At 33.4% G+C, this 23,240-nt stretch overlaps 1 protein-coding gene across 8 annotated transcripts in view; it reads right to left on the reverse strand.

The window, feature by feature from the left end:
* Positions 1-23,240, reverse strand: part of LOC120421337 (protein GDAP2 homolog) — a 150,600-nt gene that overhangs the window by 33,539 nt on the left and 93,821 nt on the right. For 4 of the 8 annotated variants that reach the window (XM_039584511.2, XM_039584510.2, XM_039584513.2 and 1 more), the window contains one exon: positions 16,497-16,520. The exons of 3 other annotated variants lie outside the window; for them this stretch is intronic. In XM_039584511.2, the coding sequence (XP_039440445.1) occupies positions 16,497-16,520 (24 nt within the window). Of the gene's footprint in view, positions 1-5,548; positions 5,792-16,496; positions 16,521-23,240 lie in introns of those variants that run through there. One more of the 8 variants, XM_039584517.2, reaches the window with a different exon arrangement.

Raw genomic sequence — 23,240 nt, forward strand, 5'->3', positions numbered from 1 at the left:
CACAAATGCGCCAATTTATTGATATTGTCTTGTGAAAAGAAAACATTTTCAAACTTTGCTTTATAAGTCTGTGACAAAGTTTTCCGCTTGCACTAATGTGCGTGACAGTCTTCTCAGATGTAATTCTTTGAACAAAAAATAAACTAATGAAAGGTTATGTTATGGTTGATTTGATGTTGGTCCTCCAAACTTCTTTCTGAGCTTAAGTAGAAGTTATCATCGTGTACTCATGAGACTTTGAAACTTTACTATGCTTTGAGCAGGTCATTTCAGCACAGAAAAATGCGTGTCTCAATAACAATATAACAGGGTTTACAAGGGTTTCAACAAAGAACTTTTTTTTTATTTTTTGAGTTAAGCTAAAATATGACTACAAACATGTTCTATAAAGATATATTGGAATCTGTTATCTGTTAGCGGCCAATATTTCCCATATTTTCAAGATTACAATGCATTTTACTATAGGTGGGCAAATAAAGAGCGAACCGCTCTCAAAGCCGGTTCACTGAAAAGAGCGAACGGTCCATGGATCACAAAAAAAAGCCGCGGTTCTTTTTGAAACTACGGTCTTTTGAAAGAACCGTTCCAAGATGTAAATAATTTTAAAAATGTGTCCTATCTTATGCATAATTATTTTTTTTTTTGAATTTACAACAAATTTAAAGTGTTGAAAATATTTTTTTGAGGATTGAAAATAAAATTTCATTTGTTTCAATGCTTATAAATTGATGCCAATTTTGTCAAAACTGTCCCACGGTGTACTTTTCAAGAACTTTAAGAAAATAACGGCAAGTTAAAAATACTATTTACCGACTTTTTGAAAGCTGAATCGACATATTTCGTTGGAGGGGTCTGTTGCAACTTTCTCATCAATATACAATGAAAGACTCTGAATAGCATTTTGTCAATATTTGTACACCACTTAAGAGTATTTGAACCCGTATTTTCAGTTTTCTAGTTTTCTTTAAAATTACTCCAAAAATAATGCTGAATGAATTTCTAAACAAAAAAAACTTTTCACTGCACAACTATTTGTAAAGATCCATTAACACTCAAACGCTCGGGTAGTAATTTGACCCCTATTTTTTTCCTGAAAATCTCATAACTTTTGGTAGAATTGACCAAATTGGATGTTTCCGGTAGCAAAAGATCCAGATTTGTCTATATTTTGAACTGTCAGATGGGGGACAAATATGGTCCACTTCTACCGGAGATATTCCGGATTCCGTTGGGTTACCTCGGCCCTCCTATTTGGGGTTTTGGTCAATAGAACAAAAACCAAAGCACAGAACAATGCCGGAAATTATGGAAAATTCAAGGCATCATTCTAATACATCATCCAGCAAAAATAAGTGACATGGTTGAGTCCTACGGGGCACCGGAACCGGTTCCATTTGGGCACCAATCGACATCAGCTCAGTGAACCGTTTCCGGTTGGAACCTGTTTCGGTGCCCGAAGGTCTTGGCCATGCCATGTATCTATGCAGGATGATGTATTAGAATGATGCCTTGAAGTTTTGCATCATTTCCGGCATTGTTCTGTGCTTTGGTTTTTGTTCTATTGACCAAAACCCCAAATAGGAGGGCCGAGGTACCCCAAAGGAATCCGGAATATCTCTGGTAAATGTGGACCGTATTTGTGCCCCATCTGACAGTTCAAAATATAGACAAATCTGGATCTTTTGCAACCGGAAGCATCAAATTTGGTCAATTCTACCAAAAGTTATGAGATTTTTAAGAAAAAATAGGGGCCAAATGACAACCCGAGCATTTGAGTGTTAAGTGTTATTCGAATATAAATTTGAGCATTTTTAAATGCCTAATTTCACCAAAAAAATTAACTACTAAATAGCCCTGAAGATTATGGAAAAAAAACTCTAACCCGAACAAACTATGACATTTATAGACCTCGATCGATTAGAACAGAATGTAGAAAAAGTTCGCAAATATTTTCTCAAAATAAAATATCAGCATCTGTTTTTTTACGCAATTTTTTAAATTTAATAGCAACCTTCTCCAAAATCCAAGATTTAAGTTTAGGAGCTCTCCATATCTAAAAATTTTACGGTTAAGGTTCAAATATAAATTTTAACTTAGAGATTACCAAGATGTATGGCTTACAATCAAATGTTTTCATTTTAGCTTTTTCAAATAATTCATCCAATGAAAAAAAACAAGCTTTTTCATAAAAAAATTGAAAAAGAGCGAAAGGGCCGTTCAAAAGAGCCACTCTTTTTAATGAGTGAGCGAAGATGAGCGGCTCCTAAAACAGAGCGGTTTTGCCCACCTCTACATTTTACACAAGTACTGTTGTTTTGCCACCAAAATATCCAAACAAAGACGAAATTTTCACGGTACTAAAAAACAACTTTTTCACGGTACTATACATCACAATTTTACTAAATCTAAAAATATTTTTAAATGAGCTCAAACATGCAAAATATAATTATCTACGCAGGGGTTTTCTATGCAGATATGACCTTTTGAAAATATAATCTAAATATCTTTTATTTGACGCCCATTTTCAAAAAATATTTAAGGGTGCACAGCAACCAAAGAAGTTGTTGTCTTCTTTATCCAAAATTGTCAAACTTATGGATTCAATCCTGCAACAAATTGATTGTAAAAAAGTCATACTTTGTTGTAAATTTCTTTGTAGACAGTACATAACGGGATGAATTAAAAAATGTTTCAATAGTTCCCGTAGTTTTGAAGATACTAAAATAAATATAACAAAAATCTTGGTGCAAAAGCTCTGGTTGATAAGATCCTTATTGATCTCAAATATTTTTTTCTTCTTCTAAAACAAAGATGATCAAAGAAAGTGTCTCGATTTAGCTTACGAAATTTTCCAAAAAATGATGTTGATTTATTTTAGAGGGCTAAAAAAGGCATCTTTTGCGCTAGAGTTTAGGACAGTGCAAAATCTGATAATAAAAATAAAAAATGAAATATTCTCAAACTAAATTTTAAAAATCATTTTTAGATGCAAAATCACATTTCTTAATAACCGTTTTGAAGTTATAGGCACATTTTGGTATTTATTCTGAAAAATGTTCAAAATTATGCAATTTAAAAATACTTCAAGATGGAAAAGCACCCTGCAAACAATATTTAAAAAAAAACGCAGATCATTTTATTTTTTTTAATTCATGATTTTGTTAGAGAAACTGATGATTGCTAAGATACAACCTCTTTGAGTTTAAATGTTGTCACTTTGTAGTAATCGTTTTAAGCTTTTTAAAAAGAGTTACATTGGTTCTAAAAAATCAAAATTATTTTTAACATTAAAGGGCAGGATTTTGTTAATTCCTTGGACCGATTATTTAAAACTTTGCCGAAGACACTAAATCGATCAAAAAATCTCTTATCAAGAAACAGATTTTCAAATATTCTCGAACTCATTTTGTAAGACCAGTCCACAAAATTGAATGGAGCCTCGTATGAATAAACTTATGAAACAAAATGACTTCATTTGACAAAGGAAATGCATGGACAGAAATTAAAAAAAATCACGAAAATCTAGATAAATGTTCATATTTAAAAAAAAAACATTATTCTTTGCTTGTTATGCTACAGTACTCTAGACAACGTAATTTTTAGTGAAATAAGCACCAATAAGTAATAATTTGGAAAATCAAGCTGACACATCAATAAAAAAAAGTTGTTTTATAGTTAATATTAATTTTGGGTTTATGTACACGGAGAAAAAAGAGTTCCCAAAATCGTGAACATGCGTTCATGAAAATGGGAACCACGAACAAAGTGTTCAAATTGCATGGTACGTTTTTCAAAAACGTACCATGGGATTTGAACACTTTGTTCGTGGTTCCCATTTTCATGAACGCATGTTCACGATTTTGGGAACTCTTTTTTCTCCGTGTAAAAAAAAAAAATTACGCTGATCATTCAAAAAAGCACACTTAGTAATTACAAAAATTTAAGAAAAAAATTCTCAAGTTTGAGGGATAATTTTTCAAAAATCGGGAACAATCAATATGCCGTCTTGATAGTAATTTACAACAAATTTAAACTGTTTTTACAATCAGATTGTTGCAGGATTCAGTCCGTATGAAGATAACAACTTTTTTGGTTGCTGTGCACCCTTAACGATCAGTTTGCAACTTATTTACGAAGTGCTTGAAATTGTTCATCAAAACATCCTACAAATAATCTAAACTGGAAAAACAATGAAACTTGGTTTTCTTTTAAAGAAAAATGCAAGTTAGTCATCTCAAAATTTTCGGAACTCTCTCAAAATACTTTGGTGGTTATTTGTTAATATCCAGAAAAAAAAGCATCATTTCAGTCGAGACTGCTGTTTTAAGAGACTGGTTTTGGCTATTTTCATGCTATTTTATTTGTAAAGTTGTTTGTATTGCTCAACAAAATTCTGCATTTTAAGATTTCTTCATCAAGTGTAGCAAAACACGCCTCAAATTGTATATTCCATAATTCGATGCCTCTGTGCTCTCTTATGCTAACACACAGGCACAGAAGCATCCAATAGTGGGATGTTATTGTTACAAAAATGTGAGTTTAGCTACAAAAAGCACAGAAAAACACACAAAACAATAATAAAGCCATTATTTTATTGAATTGGTAATGTTTATTCTATAATGCTAATGATTTTAACATTGTAAATATATTATCAAACAAAATTAAAATCTAATTTTCACTATCATGCAAAGAAATCTGCAATATGTGATGCTGAATTTTAGATTCAAAAGATTGCAAAGCCCTGATTCAAAAATTCAAACATGTTTAAAAAGCTTTCTTCAAGAAAACAAGAAAACCATGCAAATGGCAACCCACTCTTTAAAGAGCTCATCATAATTATCAAACATCCAAAAGCCCAAACTCCTCCATAACATCTTGAAAATAATCTCCCGACAACATTTCAATACAGCCTTTTCCACTCCAGCAACTTCAGGTTGGACGCAACATTATTTGCAACTGCCGTGCCGCCATCATTGCCGGCGTGCCCTCCCACAACTCAGGTAGAAGAGGAGCGGCGAAGTCGAAGGAGAGAGCGCCCGTGGAAAAGCTCGGTGGAAAACTCTCACACAAATTGGAAATTATTTTATAAATAGATTTTCGCTTCTCCTCCTGCCGCACTTGGAGGACCCCCAGGAAAACCCCAAATGAGAAAACGAAGAACAAGAAGCACTCTGTTGGCAGCGTCATCGGCATTTTCCTTTCCGTTTTTGTTAAGGTTTTTCGTACACAAAATCACACACAGACACAGCCGCGCACAAAAGTTTTTCCTCTCATCGTCGATTGTTTTCCTTGCTGACTAGAAAATTTCCACGTTTCGTGGCTGGATTAGTTTCCAGAGGGCAATTGATTTTCTTGATTCAATGCATATGAAACACACAGATTTCTAAAGGTCTTCACTGTAAAAGTGTGATTTCATCAGCATTTTCACTAATCAAACCACTTTGCTCACAAATACACTAAAACAGCTGAAATTTGTTGCATTTCTTTAGAAGAACCACAATTCTTCCATCGAAAACAAATCAAATGCACAATTTTCCTCTCAACAAACCTCCAAAAAACGATTTTCAGGTATGTTTCCGAATTGGTCCCGACGGATTGACGTACAGCGAATTTTCCTCCCTCAAAAAGCAAAAACCGAACAAAACTAAAAAAGTCCCGAAAAAACAGCCGCGCGAGAGAGGGAAAAATCCAACCAAACTCTGACAAACTGACTGACTGACGGTCAGTGGCAAAGGCAAAGACACAGCACAGCAAAACGAAACTATTCGAACCGATACTCTGTTGGCTACTGAACGATGGGAGCAAAAACGCGGCCACGAGCTGGGAAAACTGAGCGCTGAGCCGTGAGAAGTGAGAAAGGGCTGTTGCGTCTCTGAGAGCGAAAAAGAGAGAATTTAAGTTGGTGGATTTGTTTTGAAAGAGTATTTATGGTTGAGAGTGGAGAAACTGGACCGGCATTAGGTTGAAACAAGGTGGGTTTAAGATTAGTTTTTATAAGGTTTTTGTTATAACAATTGGAGACTAACTTTTCAAGAGGGCCCAAAACTTTTTTAAACAATTGTGTATCCCTTTCACTCAAATGACAGTTTACATAAGGTGTGAAAGGGACACACTATTGTTTAGTAAAGTTATGTGCCCTAAAGAAATGGCAAGCACGAATTAATAAATTTGTAAACCTCCTCAGTATTTTTTTGAGATTTATAATTTTGAATTTTTTATTCGAATGAAACTTTGTCAATGCATTCCCTGTGGCAAGAGAAGCCAATTTTGCAGGCTGGTTATACAAAATGGGCAACTGTATATTCAAAGTTCTGTATCCACATGGAAAGGATTCCCTGATCGATTTGGTGTCTTTTTATTTGATTTTAATGACCAAAAGTTAAATTCCCAAAAATGCATTTTTTTTTAATTTTGGATTTTTTTATATGTTTTGGAGAACTTACAAAGCATCTTCTGGGATAGAGTATAGAATGGTGCTAAATATGGTACCAAAGATAAACATTTTTGAAGATATGATGAATTTTGAAAATATCAAAAATATTGTCAAACTTTTTTTTTTGTAAACCATTTGAAATACAAAAGCAAATTTTCAACCAAAAGCGACTTTACAGTTGTTTTAAAAAAGTGTACCGTTTTCCATTTACAAGCATTTTATGTGATTTTTTTTAAATATATTTTTTTTGCTATTTAAAAATTAGATAAAAATTCCTACATTTTTTTTCATTATTGGACTTTGTTTATCGGACTGCTAGTTACTGAGATATAGCCTCAGCCTCAGCCTCATATTAAAATGTCAAACTTAAATGTCTTTAGCCCTTTCAAATCGTTGATGTATATTTAAAAAAAAAATACATTATTTTTATTGAAAAAAGCACATATGTTAAATTTTCAAATTATTTAAAAAAAATCTTATTTGAAAAAAATAATTAGCTTGTACTTAATCTTCACGAAGTATTTCAAATTGCCAAAAAAAAGAACATTTTTTCAACATTTCAACAAAATTACTAAACATGCCTTAAACTTGAAACCGATGAACTTTATCAAAAAAAGTGCCAACTTGGTCAATATGGATTTTGAAATTTTGATTAAAATATTTAAGTTTTTTTTAAAGAACCATATTTTAAATAAATTATAGGGTATATGACCCTATTTTGGACCTAGTACCTATTTTGGACCTATTTTTAAGAATCGAAGTAGTTCAGGCTTTTAAAGTACGAATTCACTGAATCCAACCAACAGAAAGTGTAGGCAGGATCGTTTTGTATCTTACCTCTCCCAAAAATGTTAACATTTTTGATTATTTCCGCTTTTTCAGCCACTTTTTCCAACGCCATTCGAACTTCCTTTCATTTTCCTAGCACATCGATTAGGTCCAAAAATTCCGGCCTCGTTGCTTATCAGATTTGGCTCGCGACACCATGATAATTTTTTCTGTTTTGCACTGACACCAAGCAATTTCGTCCGGTTTCCGAGCAATGTAACTGTTGTTTATTTAATTCTTTCTTGTTTTCCGTCACTAAACCATTGAAATAACTATTCTATTATCGAAAATAACTCATTTCAAAATATCTTTTCAAATCAGCCGCGTTGGATCTGTTTTTGGAGCTACTTTGCCGTCGGTTCAAGGCTATCACCAACACATGCATAACAAGGTGTTGCCAGTTTTGTTTATCAATTTATTTCGATATTTCATTGAAATTGATTGAAATTTTTTAATTTAATATTTTGAATTGAATTTCTTTACTGTAATTATTTGAATGAAATCTAAGCTTTAAAAAGCAAATGATTGACAGAAACAATGAAAATATGTTTTTTAAACGAAAAAAATGCAAATTGATGCTAGAGATTTGGATGATTGTTAGGACCGATTGCAAAGTATCCCAAAATTTAAACTGATGTTGATTTATTTTTGTCTTAGCATCATTATCACCAATTTAGCCGCATACATTTTTAATTTTTGCTTAAAAAAATGCAAACTGGCTACCCTGTTGGAATTGAAAGGGAAACGATTGAAAAACCTAAAGGGTCTAGTTCATTAAATCGTCAGCTGTCACCGTGACAGGAGCTGTCAACATCGCTTACGAGTGGTTTTTGAAAATGTCGTATGAATTAAATTTAAAAAAAATCTTGAGTTAGTTTTAAAAAGATCCTAAGCGCTAGTTGTAAACAAATCAATTTTTCGATTAGTTCTCGATCAATTGGCGAATTATAAATAAAAAATGCTTTGAATTATCATCTGCACGTCTTTTAAATGCTCTTTACTGGAAAACAAACAAAATTTGGTTTGGTTCGGAAAAAAATCAAATAAGTGTCGGAGATCGTGATGGCTTTTACGACGTATTGCAAACAAATCAGAGAAATATACATATGGACAATATATTTTTTGTAAGTTTTAACTGATTTTTGCATATTTATCTATATATAATTTTTAAAAATACAGGTATAACTTATTTTTTCACAATTGGCAGCGTTGGTTTATAATAAATTACACTTTTAAATTTTACCGTGTCAATCATGTTAGAAACACAATTAAACCAGCTGGAAAAATAAAAATCTTCGAAAAAAAAATTAGCATAAGAGGTTAATGCGATGTTAACATTATGAATTTTATGATTTGAGACATATAGCCGGGGTGACTTTGATAGGTTTGATATTTTTCCGCAAAATGAAGAGTACAAATTGAATACGTACGGAGTGGCATGGAATCATACTGACCGTGGTAGAGAAGTGCTCAAAGTACCTCATGAAGAACTTTTCATGAAATTTTGAAAAGTTTAAAAAGTTAGTTAACTATAACTAAGAAAATGTTGATAAATAGCATTATTTTCATCTTCTCAACGTGTCATGATTTTTTCAATGAACATGATTTTTAATCGTAAAATGGAATGCATTTTCGGATTCTTCGGACAATCTTCTACTAGGAAAAGGTAAAATAAGTTATATAAATATTATTAAATATTATTTGTTTTTGAAACATAATTTAAAAAAATCTCATAATTTAAAGGCATTTCCAGTAAAACAAATTTCATATAAAATGTGAAAACTTTTGATTCATTCTTTAAATTCAGTTATACATGTAATATAAATCCATAATTTAATAAACAAAACTAGTTTCAACGAATTTCAGGCAAAGTTCTGAATTTTTAACAATATTTCCTAAAATTTATATGTATTATGTTAAAAAGCTTATAAACATAGTTAACTAAGTATTGACATAAATGATTTTCTTAAAAATTATATCAGCAACCTAAGTGATGGTAAGTTCGAAGTAAAAATAATGTTTGAAAACCTCAAATCTGCATTTAACAAGACAAACTATGACTATCAAAGGCACCCTTGAATACCATACCTTGATTTTTTTCAAATATTACATTGTTTTTAAAGTGCAACATGTAGTTAAACTTTTTGTCAAGCAACTGTAAAGTTTAACATGACAGATGAGAAAGTTTCACACCAAGTTACAAGCTGTAATCTCCCTTTAAAATTTCTTGATTGTTTAATAATATTTGAACATAAGCTCTGCGTAAAATTTAGAACCTTTTTTCATTGTAACTTGTTATGTATCTGTGTCATTCATTTAATTTTAAGATAAGGTGTTTTTATTGCGAGTAATAACGGGTTGTCTTTTATGTTCTAATGCTTGAACAATTAGGTCGTAAGAATATGCAAATTGTAAATAGGACAGAGACCTGCTAAAGATGCGTGAGTTTCCATTCAATATGATTAAAACACGTTTTCAAATTCAAATCCATTGTTTCATCATAATTATTTAATTTCTGAAATAAATATTTTCCAAATTATAATCGTGGATAGGCCCTTTGGTTTATCAAACCGAGTTTTTGTAAGTGTGCGTGTTGCCGCCGCACGCCGCAATTCGAGTTGTCCAAATTTCAACCAATCAGAGTGTGGGTCCAAAATAGGTTCAGCGATGTCTCCAAAATACATTCAATAAGTCCAAAAAGCATCCAAAAAATGTTTTACTTGAAATGCTTATTACAATGGAATGGTTAAATTATTTTAAATTTTCAATAGTACACTTTGTTAAGCATAAATTAAGGCACAAAACAATCCTGGAACGAGCCAAATTAGTTAGACCGTTCCTGAGAACTATGCGAAATATGTTGACGCTTTGCATAGTAGGTCCAAAATAGGGCCATATACCCTATCTCCACAATCTTAAACTATAGCCGAAAAGATGACATATATAAATAAAAAAAAAATCGTATTCAAAATACTTTTTGCAATGTATTCGAAATGCAAAAGCTAATGTGACAGATTTTTCACTTCATGTTCATTTGAACAACTTTTTGATGAAAATTGACGAAATTGGAAATAAAAAAAAATACTTTTTCTTAAAGAGAATCTAAATGTAAATCAATTAAAGGACCTGAATTCTACAAATTTTTGACTTAATTGATATCCTCCCTCCCTTTTACCATTGAGAATTGTTAGATTTTTGTCTGCCAGATTTTTCCAGATTTTTGATCGATACTTTGTCAGATTTTTCTAATTTTGACCTGGTAACTCTGCATGGAAGTACTTATATAATTCGAACATTTTTTTTTTGTTTGGCGATTAGGGTGCTATTATCCAAAGTAAAGCGGTCCAAAAAAATGCGTTTTTCGTCAATGTTCGCAAATACCACATTTTAGAGCGCCACGTTTCAAAAGAAAGATTATTAGTTGTGATTTTAACGAACACTATGTTGAGGTCCGAAAAACCTCATATCTGAAAGTATTTTTTCCTGATTCCTTGTAATATTTTTCCTATTACATCCAAAAACTGCGAATATCCATTAACAGGGTGCTGAGGTTTTGATTTTTTTTTAAATAAGACGAATACTGGAAAAAAACTACTTTTTTCACAAAAAACTGCGATAACTATAAAATTCAAGCGATGACCTATACTTTTTTGAGTACCAAAAGTTGCAATTCCCAAAAATTGAGCGCCCAAAAATGTGTAGGTCATCGCTTAAATTTTAAAGTAATCGTAGTTTTTTAAAAGTAGTATTTTCCCGTTTTTCGTAATTTTCTGTTTTCGCGCGCGGCACGTCGAAAAACCTCAGAACCCTGTTAATGGATATAGTTTTTGGATATATTAGTTAAAATATTACAAGGAATCAGGAAAAAATATTTTCAGACTTGAGCTCTTTAATCCCTAAAACTTCAAATCAGGAAATTAAATTTTCATAGGACGTTTTCAAATATTCAACAAGTTTTTTTCGGACCTCAAAATATGTTTCCTTAAAAACCCAACTAATAATCTTTCTTTTGAAATGTGTCGCTCTGAAAATGGTTCAGCCGTTCCGGAGATATGAACTTTTGAAAAAAGTGGTTTCGTGAAAATCGACGAAAATCGCAATTTTTCGTACCACCCAATTTCGGATAGGAGTACCCTAATCGCCAAACAAAAAATACTGTATTTTTTAAATTTGAGCCAAATCGGAGCACTTTTGATTTGGATCCTTCCTGTTTAACGTGTAATGGCTGAATATAATTTTCTATTCAAAATAAAAATATTTAATTTATTTCAACACCAAATATTCCATTTTTTTTCCCATTTTCCGACAACATGAAAATTTAACAACCCAATTGGTGATGCAACAATTGCTCTCAAGAGACATCCCACAGACTCTCAAATCGATCGAGCTCTCACTTTCTCTCAGTTTTCCATCTTCTCCTCTCTCTCCACTCTCCCACCTTCCACCAATCTCACCTGGCGCGGCTCCATAGCCCAGGCCATCTTCATTCACAAGCTCCACCGTTCCGTGTCGTGCCACACAAGAGTTATGCTTTCCATTGTTGCTTCTCACCGCATAAATTATGGGGCCAACCATTCGTTTTTTTTGTGTGTGTATCCTAATGTTCGATTCCATCGTCGGTTTCTCTCCAACCTCCCCTTTTTTGTGGTGACCTTTTCCGATGGAAAACTCCTAGCTTCTTCGGATTAAAGTGAGCTTAAAGGAAATGCAAAGTAGCTTTCTGAGGTTCAGTGGAGAAAATAAGAGAAAAAAAACCTATCAGCATGACTTGAATGACTAACTGACTGACTGACTGATGACGTCAACGTAAAAGGACATACGCACGAAGCGTGGCTGGTCACTAGGGCGTCCAATTTTCCCGGGTTTTGAAATTCCCGGGAAACGGGAAAAATATTTTTGAAATCCCGGGAATTCCCGGGATCCCGGGAAATTTTTGAAGCAGTCATAAAATGTATGTTTTCATAATATTTGATATGTTTTCAAGCTCAATAATAATAAATGGTGACAATCTACACTTCAATCTAAAAAAGGACGACAATTTTTAAATAACTTAAAAGAAATTAAAATTGTTTTTTTTATTTAAAAAAAAGTTCAAATTTAAATTTTCAATGTCATTCAAATTAAATAAGTGTTTTATAAATAAATTTCTTCTATATATTTTAATATATGCCACAACTAGAAAAGCTAGATAAATTTCTTTGAAAATATCTACAAAAACGAGAAGCGACAACAAAACAAGAGTTTTTTTTTGAAAAAAAGGTCCTATAAGCTATTGTCCTTCATATTTAAAAAAAACAGTCAATGCAAAATTTTAGATAACTTTTGAATGTTTTATTTTATATAAAACATATTTTAATAATTCTCTTTAAGTTACTACCGTCAACTAGGGAAAATCAGGAATACAGGCTGAAAAGGTACAGGAGATTTCAGAGCAATACATTTGGAAATCGGTGTACTAAATTTTTTTTTCTGTTCCTGTTTTAACCTTATTTCGTTACTTGCCCCAAAATCCGGAGTTTGATGAAAAATAATTTAAGATGATAATTTTCAATTTTAATATCATAAATATAAATATGATAAATAGTCTTCAAAATTACGTAAAATTAAATAGAAAATATATATTGCGCCAGGCATTTTGCGGATCTATGACTAAATTATAATCAATTTTCCCTTATCAGTCAAATGAAAGCTGATATATGCCGAATACAAATTTTAATGCTTTAAAGTTCGTATCGATTACTATGTATTTTACTGTTCATCTATTTCTACAACAAAATTTGAATTTTCAGACCAAAATTTGATTTTTTTTCAATTTCGGGAATTCCCGGGACAAATTATGAAAATTCCCGGGATTCGGGAATTCCCGGTTTTGGAAAAATCCCGGGATTTTTGTCCCGGGAATTCCCGGGATGGACGCACTACTGGTCACACTGGGCGCCTGCTGACTTTGGACCTGGGGAGAAGGAGCCAGGCACGGGCAAAAGGACGCGTGTCGGGCTGATGTCATCCTTCCATGTGCCAATGATGTGGCATGGTGAGATATCAAGGATATGCGACGAGACGACGCTGTTGCGATAGTCGTAGCGTTTTGTGAGGAAAAGTTTTCACTCTTTTTTTTTAAATTCAGGTAATGTTGAAGACATAACTTTTGTCATTTTCAGATTGAATTATATGAATTAAAAAAGAAGCACTATAAAATGAAGTTTTCAAATGTTGGCTGGAAATTTGAACTTTAAAATTGAATACTCATTCCATCCAATTTTATGATTTCTACTGTTTAAACAAATATTTCAAAACTATTGATAGAAATTTGGTTGCTCACCTCCTACTATTATGACATTTCAGTTAAAAATCATTTTAAGATCTGAGCAATTCTCTACGAAATAGGCCGATTTCGACCATTTGTGGGGGCCATCCCTATGACTAAAGAAGCAATTTTGTGTAATTGGTTCAACCAGCAAAAGTTTGTTATCAGTGAAAAATTTACAGTTTTTAGATAAAAAAAGTGACCATTTCTGAAAATATTTTTTTCAGAAAATCTACTATAAAATTGTCTAAGAGATATTGAAAATTGGACCTCTGGTGCTGAGATATAGCGGCGTAAAGAAAAAGAAATAGGAAAATTGAAGTTTTTAAAGTTTAACCCAAACAACCCTCCATTTTCTTACTCAAAAAATCTTTAAAATAAAAAACTCATTTTGAGAAATTGAGTTTTTGTAATAAAAAATTAATTTAAAAAACGGCAAGATATTTTTCCGTGTACCTATTTTTTGGAACCTCCTTCCTTCAAAAGTTGAAAATTTTCAAATATTTACGCACCTTTTTTATATGGACAGCTGCCAAAATTGTATGGAGACTTGTATGGGTGAGCCAATGACACAAATTTGCTTCTTTGGTCATAGAGAATGTCCCCACAAAGTTTTATCCAAATCAAGAATTAAAAATATAACCCATTTTGGGTTTTGGTAGAGAATTTCTCATCTGTAATTGAACGTCAAGGTGTTGCTAATCCATCATAAGGTGCACGATGGAATTACATATTGATCTCCAAAGAGCAAACTCTTAACTATCAAACCAAATATTCACAATATTTCAGAGATAACTTTTGTTAATTTGCGTTTATTTTGCATTTAACCACGGTTCATTAAATCTTCACCACAAGTTTTTTTAAATGCGCTTGAGGTCTTTTTTTCTTGATTTTCAACCTGACACGCTCCATGCATAACTGCATAACTTTCTTGTTTAAAGCATTTCATGATATTTTTTGCAATATTTTTTTAAACTGGGCTCAAAATTTGGAATTTTAATTTTTAAATTGACCTTAAAGCTATTTCATAAGGGCATTCCAAATTTAATGAAAACATGTTTCATTTGCAAATTTGGTAAATAAAAATTTCAAGCCTTTTTAATTTTTTTAAACAAAAAATATCACAAAATGTTTTGTATATTATCACCTTTCACTACTTTAAAGAAAATAGCCAATGAATTTATGTGTTTTTTTTTTTGTTCAGGTTGTCACAGTCCGAAATTCAGAATTTGTGAATTGCCCATTTTATTCTCAAATTTTTGAAAAAAAAAGATAAACAATACAAATCTTAAGAGGTTGCAATCGATTGTAAAATGTTGATTATTTTGATTTTTGGTTCATATATGACCCAAAATGGTTAAAGACACCTAAAGAAAGGGTTGTTTAAAAATATTATGCTTGTTTGATTTTTAAATAAGATTCTAGGCTTTTTTACCACCCCAAGGAATAAATGTAACAAACAAACAAAATGTGTTCATTATAAAATCATTAAACTTTATAAAGTAAAACATTTTTTTCTAATTTTATTTCTTTCATGCCTTAAGTTTATCCTTTTTGTTGGGACCATCCATAAACCACGTAGACACTTTAGGGGGGGGGGGGGTATGGCGATTGTCCACGCTCCATACAAAAATGTTTTTTTTTGTATGGACAATTGTCCACGAGGGGGGGGGGGGGGGGGTTGAGATTTCCAAAAAAAGTGTCCACGTGGTTTGTGGATGGTCCCGTTATGAAATACTCGATAAAATGTAAAAGAGTCATGCCATAAAATTTATCAAAACTATTGTTAAGCCAATGTTAGCGAGTAAATGTATTAGCGAATCTGAATAAGTTGAAATAAATATCAAAGAATGAGGGAAAAACTAATGATATCATAAATAAAAATTAATTACTCGAAAAGGGTAACATGCAGTTGCGAAAACCTTAATAAATCTCACAAACTTAAACTTCTAAGAAAACTCAAACTACGGAATAATATAAAGCAAAAACAGCTGCGTATAAATCACCTCAAAAGCCAAAAACTTGTCGAAAAAGGGAGAACGAACAAAACAAATTCATTTGCTTAAAAATAAGCAAACACTCTGCTCTGTTATTCAAGACTTGGAGAAAAAAGGGACTCTCGAAGCAAAATAAAACAGGCCACCTTTCGGATTTGATTGGCCGACCAACTCTCTATTAGAAAGTCAAAGCCAGCCGATCCATCACAGTAAAAAAAGTGTAAATTTACTTCTTTTCGTGTAGTTTTACCATAATGTTGAAAAAGTACACAAAAATCGTAAATTTATATACTTTTTGAACCAAAATTATACTTTTTTCTGCACAATATCAAAAAACACAATTTGTATTTTTTTTTTCATAATAATAGAGCAAAAAACTAACATCAAAAAGAGGTAAATTCACACTTTAAAATTTTACACCTTCCCAATTAACACTTTTATTACAGTGTAAAAAGGTGATGGGGGGTAAGCACAGGGTGGGTTAATAATTCAAAGTATTCAAATTTTGGGGAAAACTTTAACTGCCTGCGGGGTCATTTTCGGGATTCTGTGTTTGATTTTATGTTTCTGTTGAATTGGGCAGAGGTTTGAGGTGGAAATTCTGGAAGAAAAATCGAAACAATCTGTGGGCATGCAAGTTTGATCGGCCAAGCAGGGGAAAGTTGCGGGGGTTATTTTCATGAGAGTTTTATGAGCAGAAAGGAGGATTTGACTTTCTAAGTTATGCTGTGTGGATTTGAGGTTGGTAACTTTTGGAATGCGAATGGAAAAAAAACAAACTTAAGTCTAAACTACTGCATTTTGTTGGAAAGAATCAACTGAACTATTCTACTGAGCAAAAATTAATGAAAGAGAGGAAAAATTTGGAAAACTACTCAGGAAAAAAAAGATGAAAATAAGAAAAAGAATTGATTCGGCTCCGGGTACTCACTCGCAATCCACCAGTAATGGTGAACTAAACGGGATTAGAAAATTGGGAAAATTTTGATTAGTGTTTTACTAGAGTTTTGAGAAAATTTCGAAACTTTGATAAATTTTACAATCTAACTAATCTACAGCTCGCAGTTACTAAATCTCTAGCGTGACTCTCGCGTCCACCTGGAACCGGTACTTCGCTAATTACATCGGCTATTTCCCCCCGCTAAAGCCAACATCTAAGCTCGCCCTAATCCACCGAATCAAGCCAAAGTTTGACGCAGCGATTAAGGTCTTAATCAGTGTTCAAACAGATGCTGATAGTACGAGCGAGGCTTTATTACTTTATCATCGCCGGTGCTGAGATGAAACTCTGACAAGATGAAGATCGCGTGATAACATTGCTTTTGTTTGACGTTGTGGGGGGACGGTGGGTTGCAATGATTGGGCTGCTGGTTTATGATGCCCCACTGCGGGTGTAATTTGGTTGTGACTTGATAATGGTCCGTAGGTTGGTGACGAATTGTTTGGGTTGTTGTTAATTTCAAGCATTTGCGCAACAATCAACGCAGTCTGTATGATTCAGGTTAATTGGAGTGAAAAACGGGATTATTTCAAAACAAGTGTTAAAAAACATCAATATTTGTTTTGAGATGTTTTGAACACTGAATGGAAATTGCCTTTGTACTAATTACCCTTTGTTTAAAGGTTGAGGATAGATCAATTGAATGTTAAGGTCATACGCATAGAAATTTCAATTCAAACAAATCACGCCATTTACATGTCTAAATCAGTTTTGTTTTAATTGGTAATAATTGAATTGGAGGTGCAGTTATTGTTATCACTGCAACCTTAAAGCATGCTTGTACTGCAATCATAAAGCATCTTTATTAACAAGAATCGAATAAAACAGTAAATGGCTTCTCGTATTTCGCAATAAAACTCATTTTTTTTGTTAGGTACTTGTCAGTTAAACAAACAGTAACTTGATGCCGACCTAATCGATTTTTTTCATTTTTCCCCTGTTTAAGAGGTCATTTTGAACTACTTTTGGTCTGTTATTGTTTGACTTTTTTCTTGTTTGATTTTTGGTTTTTATATTTGCATTTATCTAATTTAGTAAATGTTCGTTTCCGATAGTTTTTCGCTTATTTTACCACGTCTTATCATTTGCCCTACGTATTGCCTTTTTTAATTGTTTTTTTTCGTTGTAGTTTTTCACGACCGTTACAATTATTTTAGGTTACGTTTCGGCTTTCGGTCACTTGGTAAAATCAAACACCAGTTTGCTTTCTTCTCCGACGTTTCGGTTCATATAGAACCTTTTTCAAGTTGTTTTTTTTCATATTTTATAGAAACTTTTTCAATTTTTTGCTTGTTTTTCACATTTTCTACTATTAGCAATTCCCCACAAAACCTGCATGATTCGAAAAAAATAGTTCCCCGATCGGGCTCAAAATTTGGCTGAGGCTTCCTTGGCTGAAATAATTTAATACGATTTTTTTTGTTTGGCCATTAGGGTGACCTACACCGTATTAGGGTTGTCCAAAAAATGGTAATTTTCGTCAATTTTCGTCGATTTCGTCGAAACAGAAATTTCTGCACCCAAAAATAGGTCATCATTCATCGCTCAAATATTAAAATTATTACAGTTTTTGTAAAAAAAAGTTAGTTTTCCCAATTTCATCATTTTCTCGTTTTTTTGCGCGCGGCGCGTCGAAAAACCCAGTTTTTTTGTTCAAAAAATCTTATTTCGAACTCCTGAAATTGTAACCTTATCATTTCTCGCTTTCTTTTTCAAAAAGTCATATGTACATAGGAAACCCAGGACGCATTGGTTGTTTTGAAAATGTAATCTAGATTTGATATGTTATGTAAAATTTCCCGAGGGATCCAATAAAAATATTTTCAATTTTTTTTTTAACAACCTTTTCAAATGTTAGGCTAGATTTTCGAAACCCAAACAATTTTTTCTTTAAAGCCTATCCTTTCATTTGCGTCCAAGGCAGCTAAAATAGGTTAAAATGGCGCAGAGTTATGAGATTTTGGAATATGTGGTTTTTGCGAAAATCGACGAAAAATGCAATTTTTTGAACCACCCTAACACGGCGTCAGGGTTGCTAAAATATCAAAATATCATCTCTCAGCAACTAATCATGCCTCAAATACAACTGCTCTTCTCTCCTCATTGAAACTCTCAGCGCCGAACATAGCCGAACACGCCCAAGTAACCACAAGCACTAAATTGAAGTATTTATTCAGTACTAAATCAGCACTCGAATGTTTTGAAGTAGTAAATAAGCTTTGCGAATGCCTCAAAGTACCAAGACTTTGCAGCATTACAACTGGCATTTAATCACCATTTACGACCTTGAAAATGTGCTTCAAAGCATTTGATGTTTATCAACAAAGTAACCCATCCATACGGGAAACATTTCAGCCAGGCACGCTTTTATTGACTTTTATCCTTCTCCCGTTATACCGTTCCAATAAGCGTGCAGGCTAAGGCGCATTTCCCCCAGTATGCAATAGTTTTATTTTTGCGTGAACTGGGTTCAATTCCCGCTGACTGAAGTGTTTTTTTGTTTATTTTTTTGTGGAAAACTGCAGCCTGTAATTAAACCAAATTTTTCAAAACATATGCCCATAGCACAAAGGACATTATCAAAAGTTCTCTGGTAAATTGAATGACTTTTCTCGCAAGCAAAAAGCTGCTTTCTGGAAGTCTGATACACTTTGTGAAATTTTGCCAACCGTGGACCAAGCACTCTTCGGAAAAACAGTTTACGTTAGCCGTTAGCCATTACTTGTCCCTATTAACCCCAAGCCTTCTGTAATTGATTGTACTGTACTTGACTGGATGGCCGCAATTTGCTGAGTGACTCGTCAATAATTTTCGTCCAACAAAATGACAACGGGTTTTTCTCATGAACCAGAAACTCGAAACAGCAGAAAGAAAGTCTTCCTTAATGTTCGATGCATCAACCACATCGATTAAAACTTTCAAAACAAACACTCAATTCCGAATACATCAGTTGGCTGGCGCGCATCCTGGAGATCGACGAGAAAAATGCAAGAATAACATCAAAGTGTCACACTCACACATGGAACGCAACAGGAGAAAAAAAACAAAGGAGGCCCACCACCAAGTGTGTGGAGCAGCTAGCTGTCCTTTTTTCCCCCCAGCCTTGACGTCGATAAAGCAGTTTTTTTTTGTTCGAGCTTTCGGTGAGGCATTAAATCGGCATCACTGTGCGCCACTTGAAATATTTCTCAAGGGAAAAGTGCTGATTTAATGTTTTGAAGCATTATTTGCTGGTATTAAATGCCAATATAATGCTGATTTAATGCCGCTATTTAGTGCCTCGCGGTTACTTGGGCGTTTTCGTGTTTACCCACTCGCGATTGACATTTTCCTTTTCTCTCTCATTCCCGCTTCCACGATCATCCTACCGCAACAGTGTTAAGCCACAAAAGCCGCCACAAAACCAATTTTGCAAACGCAGTTTAACGCGACGTCATGTGTGGTCGGCTCCTAATCGCCATCTCGCGTTCTTTCATTGCAGTTTTCGGAGAGATTGAGAGACTGCGCGGAGAGAGCGCATAGTCGAGGAAAAGGGGAGGAGTGATAGAGAGAGAATGACATCGCTGGGAATCACGAGACACAAGAAGAGATCTCACAAGCTATAGTGACGGCCGCTATACACTCGGATATTTTTGGTGCAGAGATAATCACCCGACGGCCAAACAAAAAAAAAGTCTAATTATTTCGACCAAGGAACCCCAAAAAAACATTAAGTCTTATCAGAGAACATATTTTTCGAATCATGCCGTTTTCGTGGGGAATTGCTGCTATAGAATAATAACATTATTATTTCAATTGTAGCAAAAAGCGTAGAGTCAGAGCCTGATAAATTAAAAAAAAATACTGCAATCTTATTTTTTTATAAAAAAAAAATTGAAAATCTTAATAAAATGGCATTTTCAAAAACATTCAAATAGTCACATAAAACAAGTTAAGCTTGTTGTACCACAACAATTTCTTTAATTTTAAGAGTTTTTCTTTCCAACACCCAAAGTTAAAGAACGAAGGAATAGTCCTCACGAAAAGAAACGCGAGGAAAGTGCTATTTTGCGAGAGTATAGTCCTCTCGCGTGTTCATTCGTTCATTGGAACAGTTCATCCTATTGGGTGGCTTATATGGACAAATGACCACAACTTAGTCACCGAACCATGGTGGCCCATACGGCAAAGGCACGGTTCAATATGCCGAAGGTCTTGGGTTCGAGTCTCGGTACCGGTACTTTTTTTTTGATAGATGAACATTTTTTGAAGATGAACCCATGAGTAAAGTACTCTCGGTAATTTCGGGATTTATTCTCTCAGTTCGCACACAGTACCATTTTACTACCGAATCGTGCTCTTTATTCTCTCGTATGCCGATGCCCAGTTCTGGGTGAATGCTTTTTTAAGATCAAAATTGATTTTCATAATTTTAACGTCCTACGTAAGAATTAAAATATCGTTTTGCAAATCTAGCCATTAAAAATAGATTTTGCAACAGATCATGCAAAATTGTTAATTTGTTTTTTTCGGCATCATGATCACTTCAATCAATCTCAATTCTCAAAAATGTTACACCCAAAGTTAAAGAACGAGGGGAAAGTCCTCCCGAAAAGAAACGTGAGGAAAGTACTATTTTGCGTGAGTAAAGACCTCTCGCGTGTTCATTCGTTCATTGACGAGTTCATCCTATTGAGTGGCTTATATGGACAAATGACCACCACTTAGTCACTGAACCATGGTGGCCTATACGGCAAAGGCACGATTCAATAAGCCGAAGGTTTTGGGTTCGAATGTCGGTACCGGTACTTTTTTTTGATAGATGAACTTATTTGGAAAATGAACCCATGAGTAAAGTACTCACGGAAATTTCGGGATTTATCCTCTCCGTCCGCACACAGTACCGTTTTACTACCGAATCGTGCTCTTTATCCTCTCGTATGCCGATGCCCAGTTCTGGGTGTAAAGATTGTTTATTTTAGTTTTACAAAAAATGCGAAAGACAATGCGTAAAAATTCAGAAAAAGAGATAAATTAAAATTCTATTAATTTATATTAAAACTTGAACTGAAAAGTCTATAATAATTAGATTCAAATGGCACATAATTCTGTTATTTTAATATTTTTGAGCTACTTTTGACTTTGCAACTTTAATATTTGAAGAAAGTATTAATGAATAATTGAAACTTACTTTAATCGATGTTCATTATTAAACTCTCTAGTCTTTTTATTTCGTTAAATACTAAATGTTATGTTTATTTCAAAAGTATCACGTAATAATATTTTTTTCAATATGAATTAAGTTTTGGTAAAAAAAAATAATAAGTTTTCAAACAAATTGTTTGAATTTCACTATGATTATAATTATTTGTTTTGAAAAAAATATTTTAAAAATGGGTTTGGTTTAATAAAATTAAACCGTGAAATCTTTATTTTTAAGTTTATGTCCCTCGAATCTGACCAAATCGTGGGGGGGGGGGAGGGCAAAAAAGTTAAAAAAAAATGAAATTACAGGCCACGGTTTCAACATTTGAATGAAAAAAGTGTTTCAAAATAGATTATACACCTGTAAAGTTGTTTGACAATCATAAGTTTCCAATTTTTTTTAAGTATTGACGAAAATTTTATTTTCGTCAGGAAAACACACTTTTTTGCGGTGCTAAACATTGCAATTTCATAAAAGTTCAAAATATTTTTAAACGAGCCCAAATAAGCTAAATATGATTATCAATGCAAAAAAGGCATTTTAGATTGTTTTGAGTTATTTAGACTGCTTTTTCCATTGGAATTTTCCAGTTTTATGATCAAATATGTTTTTGTCCCCCCAATTTTGAAGAAGGGGGCGCATAAGCTTTGAAAAATATTTGCAACGGCCTAAGATATTTAAATAGATTCATTTTGTATTATGGGCAGATCTTTTTTTTTTTTTTTTTTGAAGCATTCAGAACTCACCTTGAACACTTCTGGTGGCAATTTATTTCATGAAAGTGTCAACATGGCTTTTTTTAAGACAACCCCCTCTATTGTCACGATAACTCTAGAGTAAACAGACTTCAATAACGTCATAATGACGTTCAATTCTTTCTTGAACTCAGGTAGATATGTACATCAATCTAAAATTACCTGAAGGGACTTGTTTGAACCAGGACTTCTTTTTTATCAGGAAAACTACATAAAGTGACCAATCGTCGACACGCCTTCACCTCATGACGTCACCAATCGCTCTGTGTGCATGTGTGTGTGTGTGTGCTTCCTTTCCGGTAATGAACGTAATCCGATCCTTTTCTGCTTCCATCAAGCAGGCTCGGAAAACGTATACGTCAAAACACTCAATCAATCCTTTTTCCGTGAGCCTTTCCACAGGGGGAAAAGGATACCGCCCCCAGGATGTACTTAGAATGGCTTTTCCAATGTAGGTGTAATGTATTTGGTGCTTAATTTTGTTTCCAAAACATTTATGTTTTGTTCGAGATTTGGAAACATTACTATACTTGAATTTCTTTTAACAAATAGTAAGACGAAACCGTATCGTTGAACCTTTCCTCGATTTCAAACGTCATTGAAAAACTTCACCTTGATCCAATTCACGTGGAGCCTCGTGCTATAAAAAGTAACCGCAAAGAGCGCTCTATCAATAGCCGGTTCAAGTTAATAATTGAGCGTTTTACCCACAAAAATAACGCCATTGTTAATCAC

Source organism: Culex pipiens, chromosome 3 (assembly GCF_016801865.2).
Source record: "Culex pipiens pallens isolate TS chromosome 3, TS_CPP_V2, whole genome shotgun sequence".
Classification (NCBI taxonomy): Eukaryota; Metazoa; Arthropoda; class Insecta; order Diptera; family Culicidae; genus Culex; species Culex pipiens.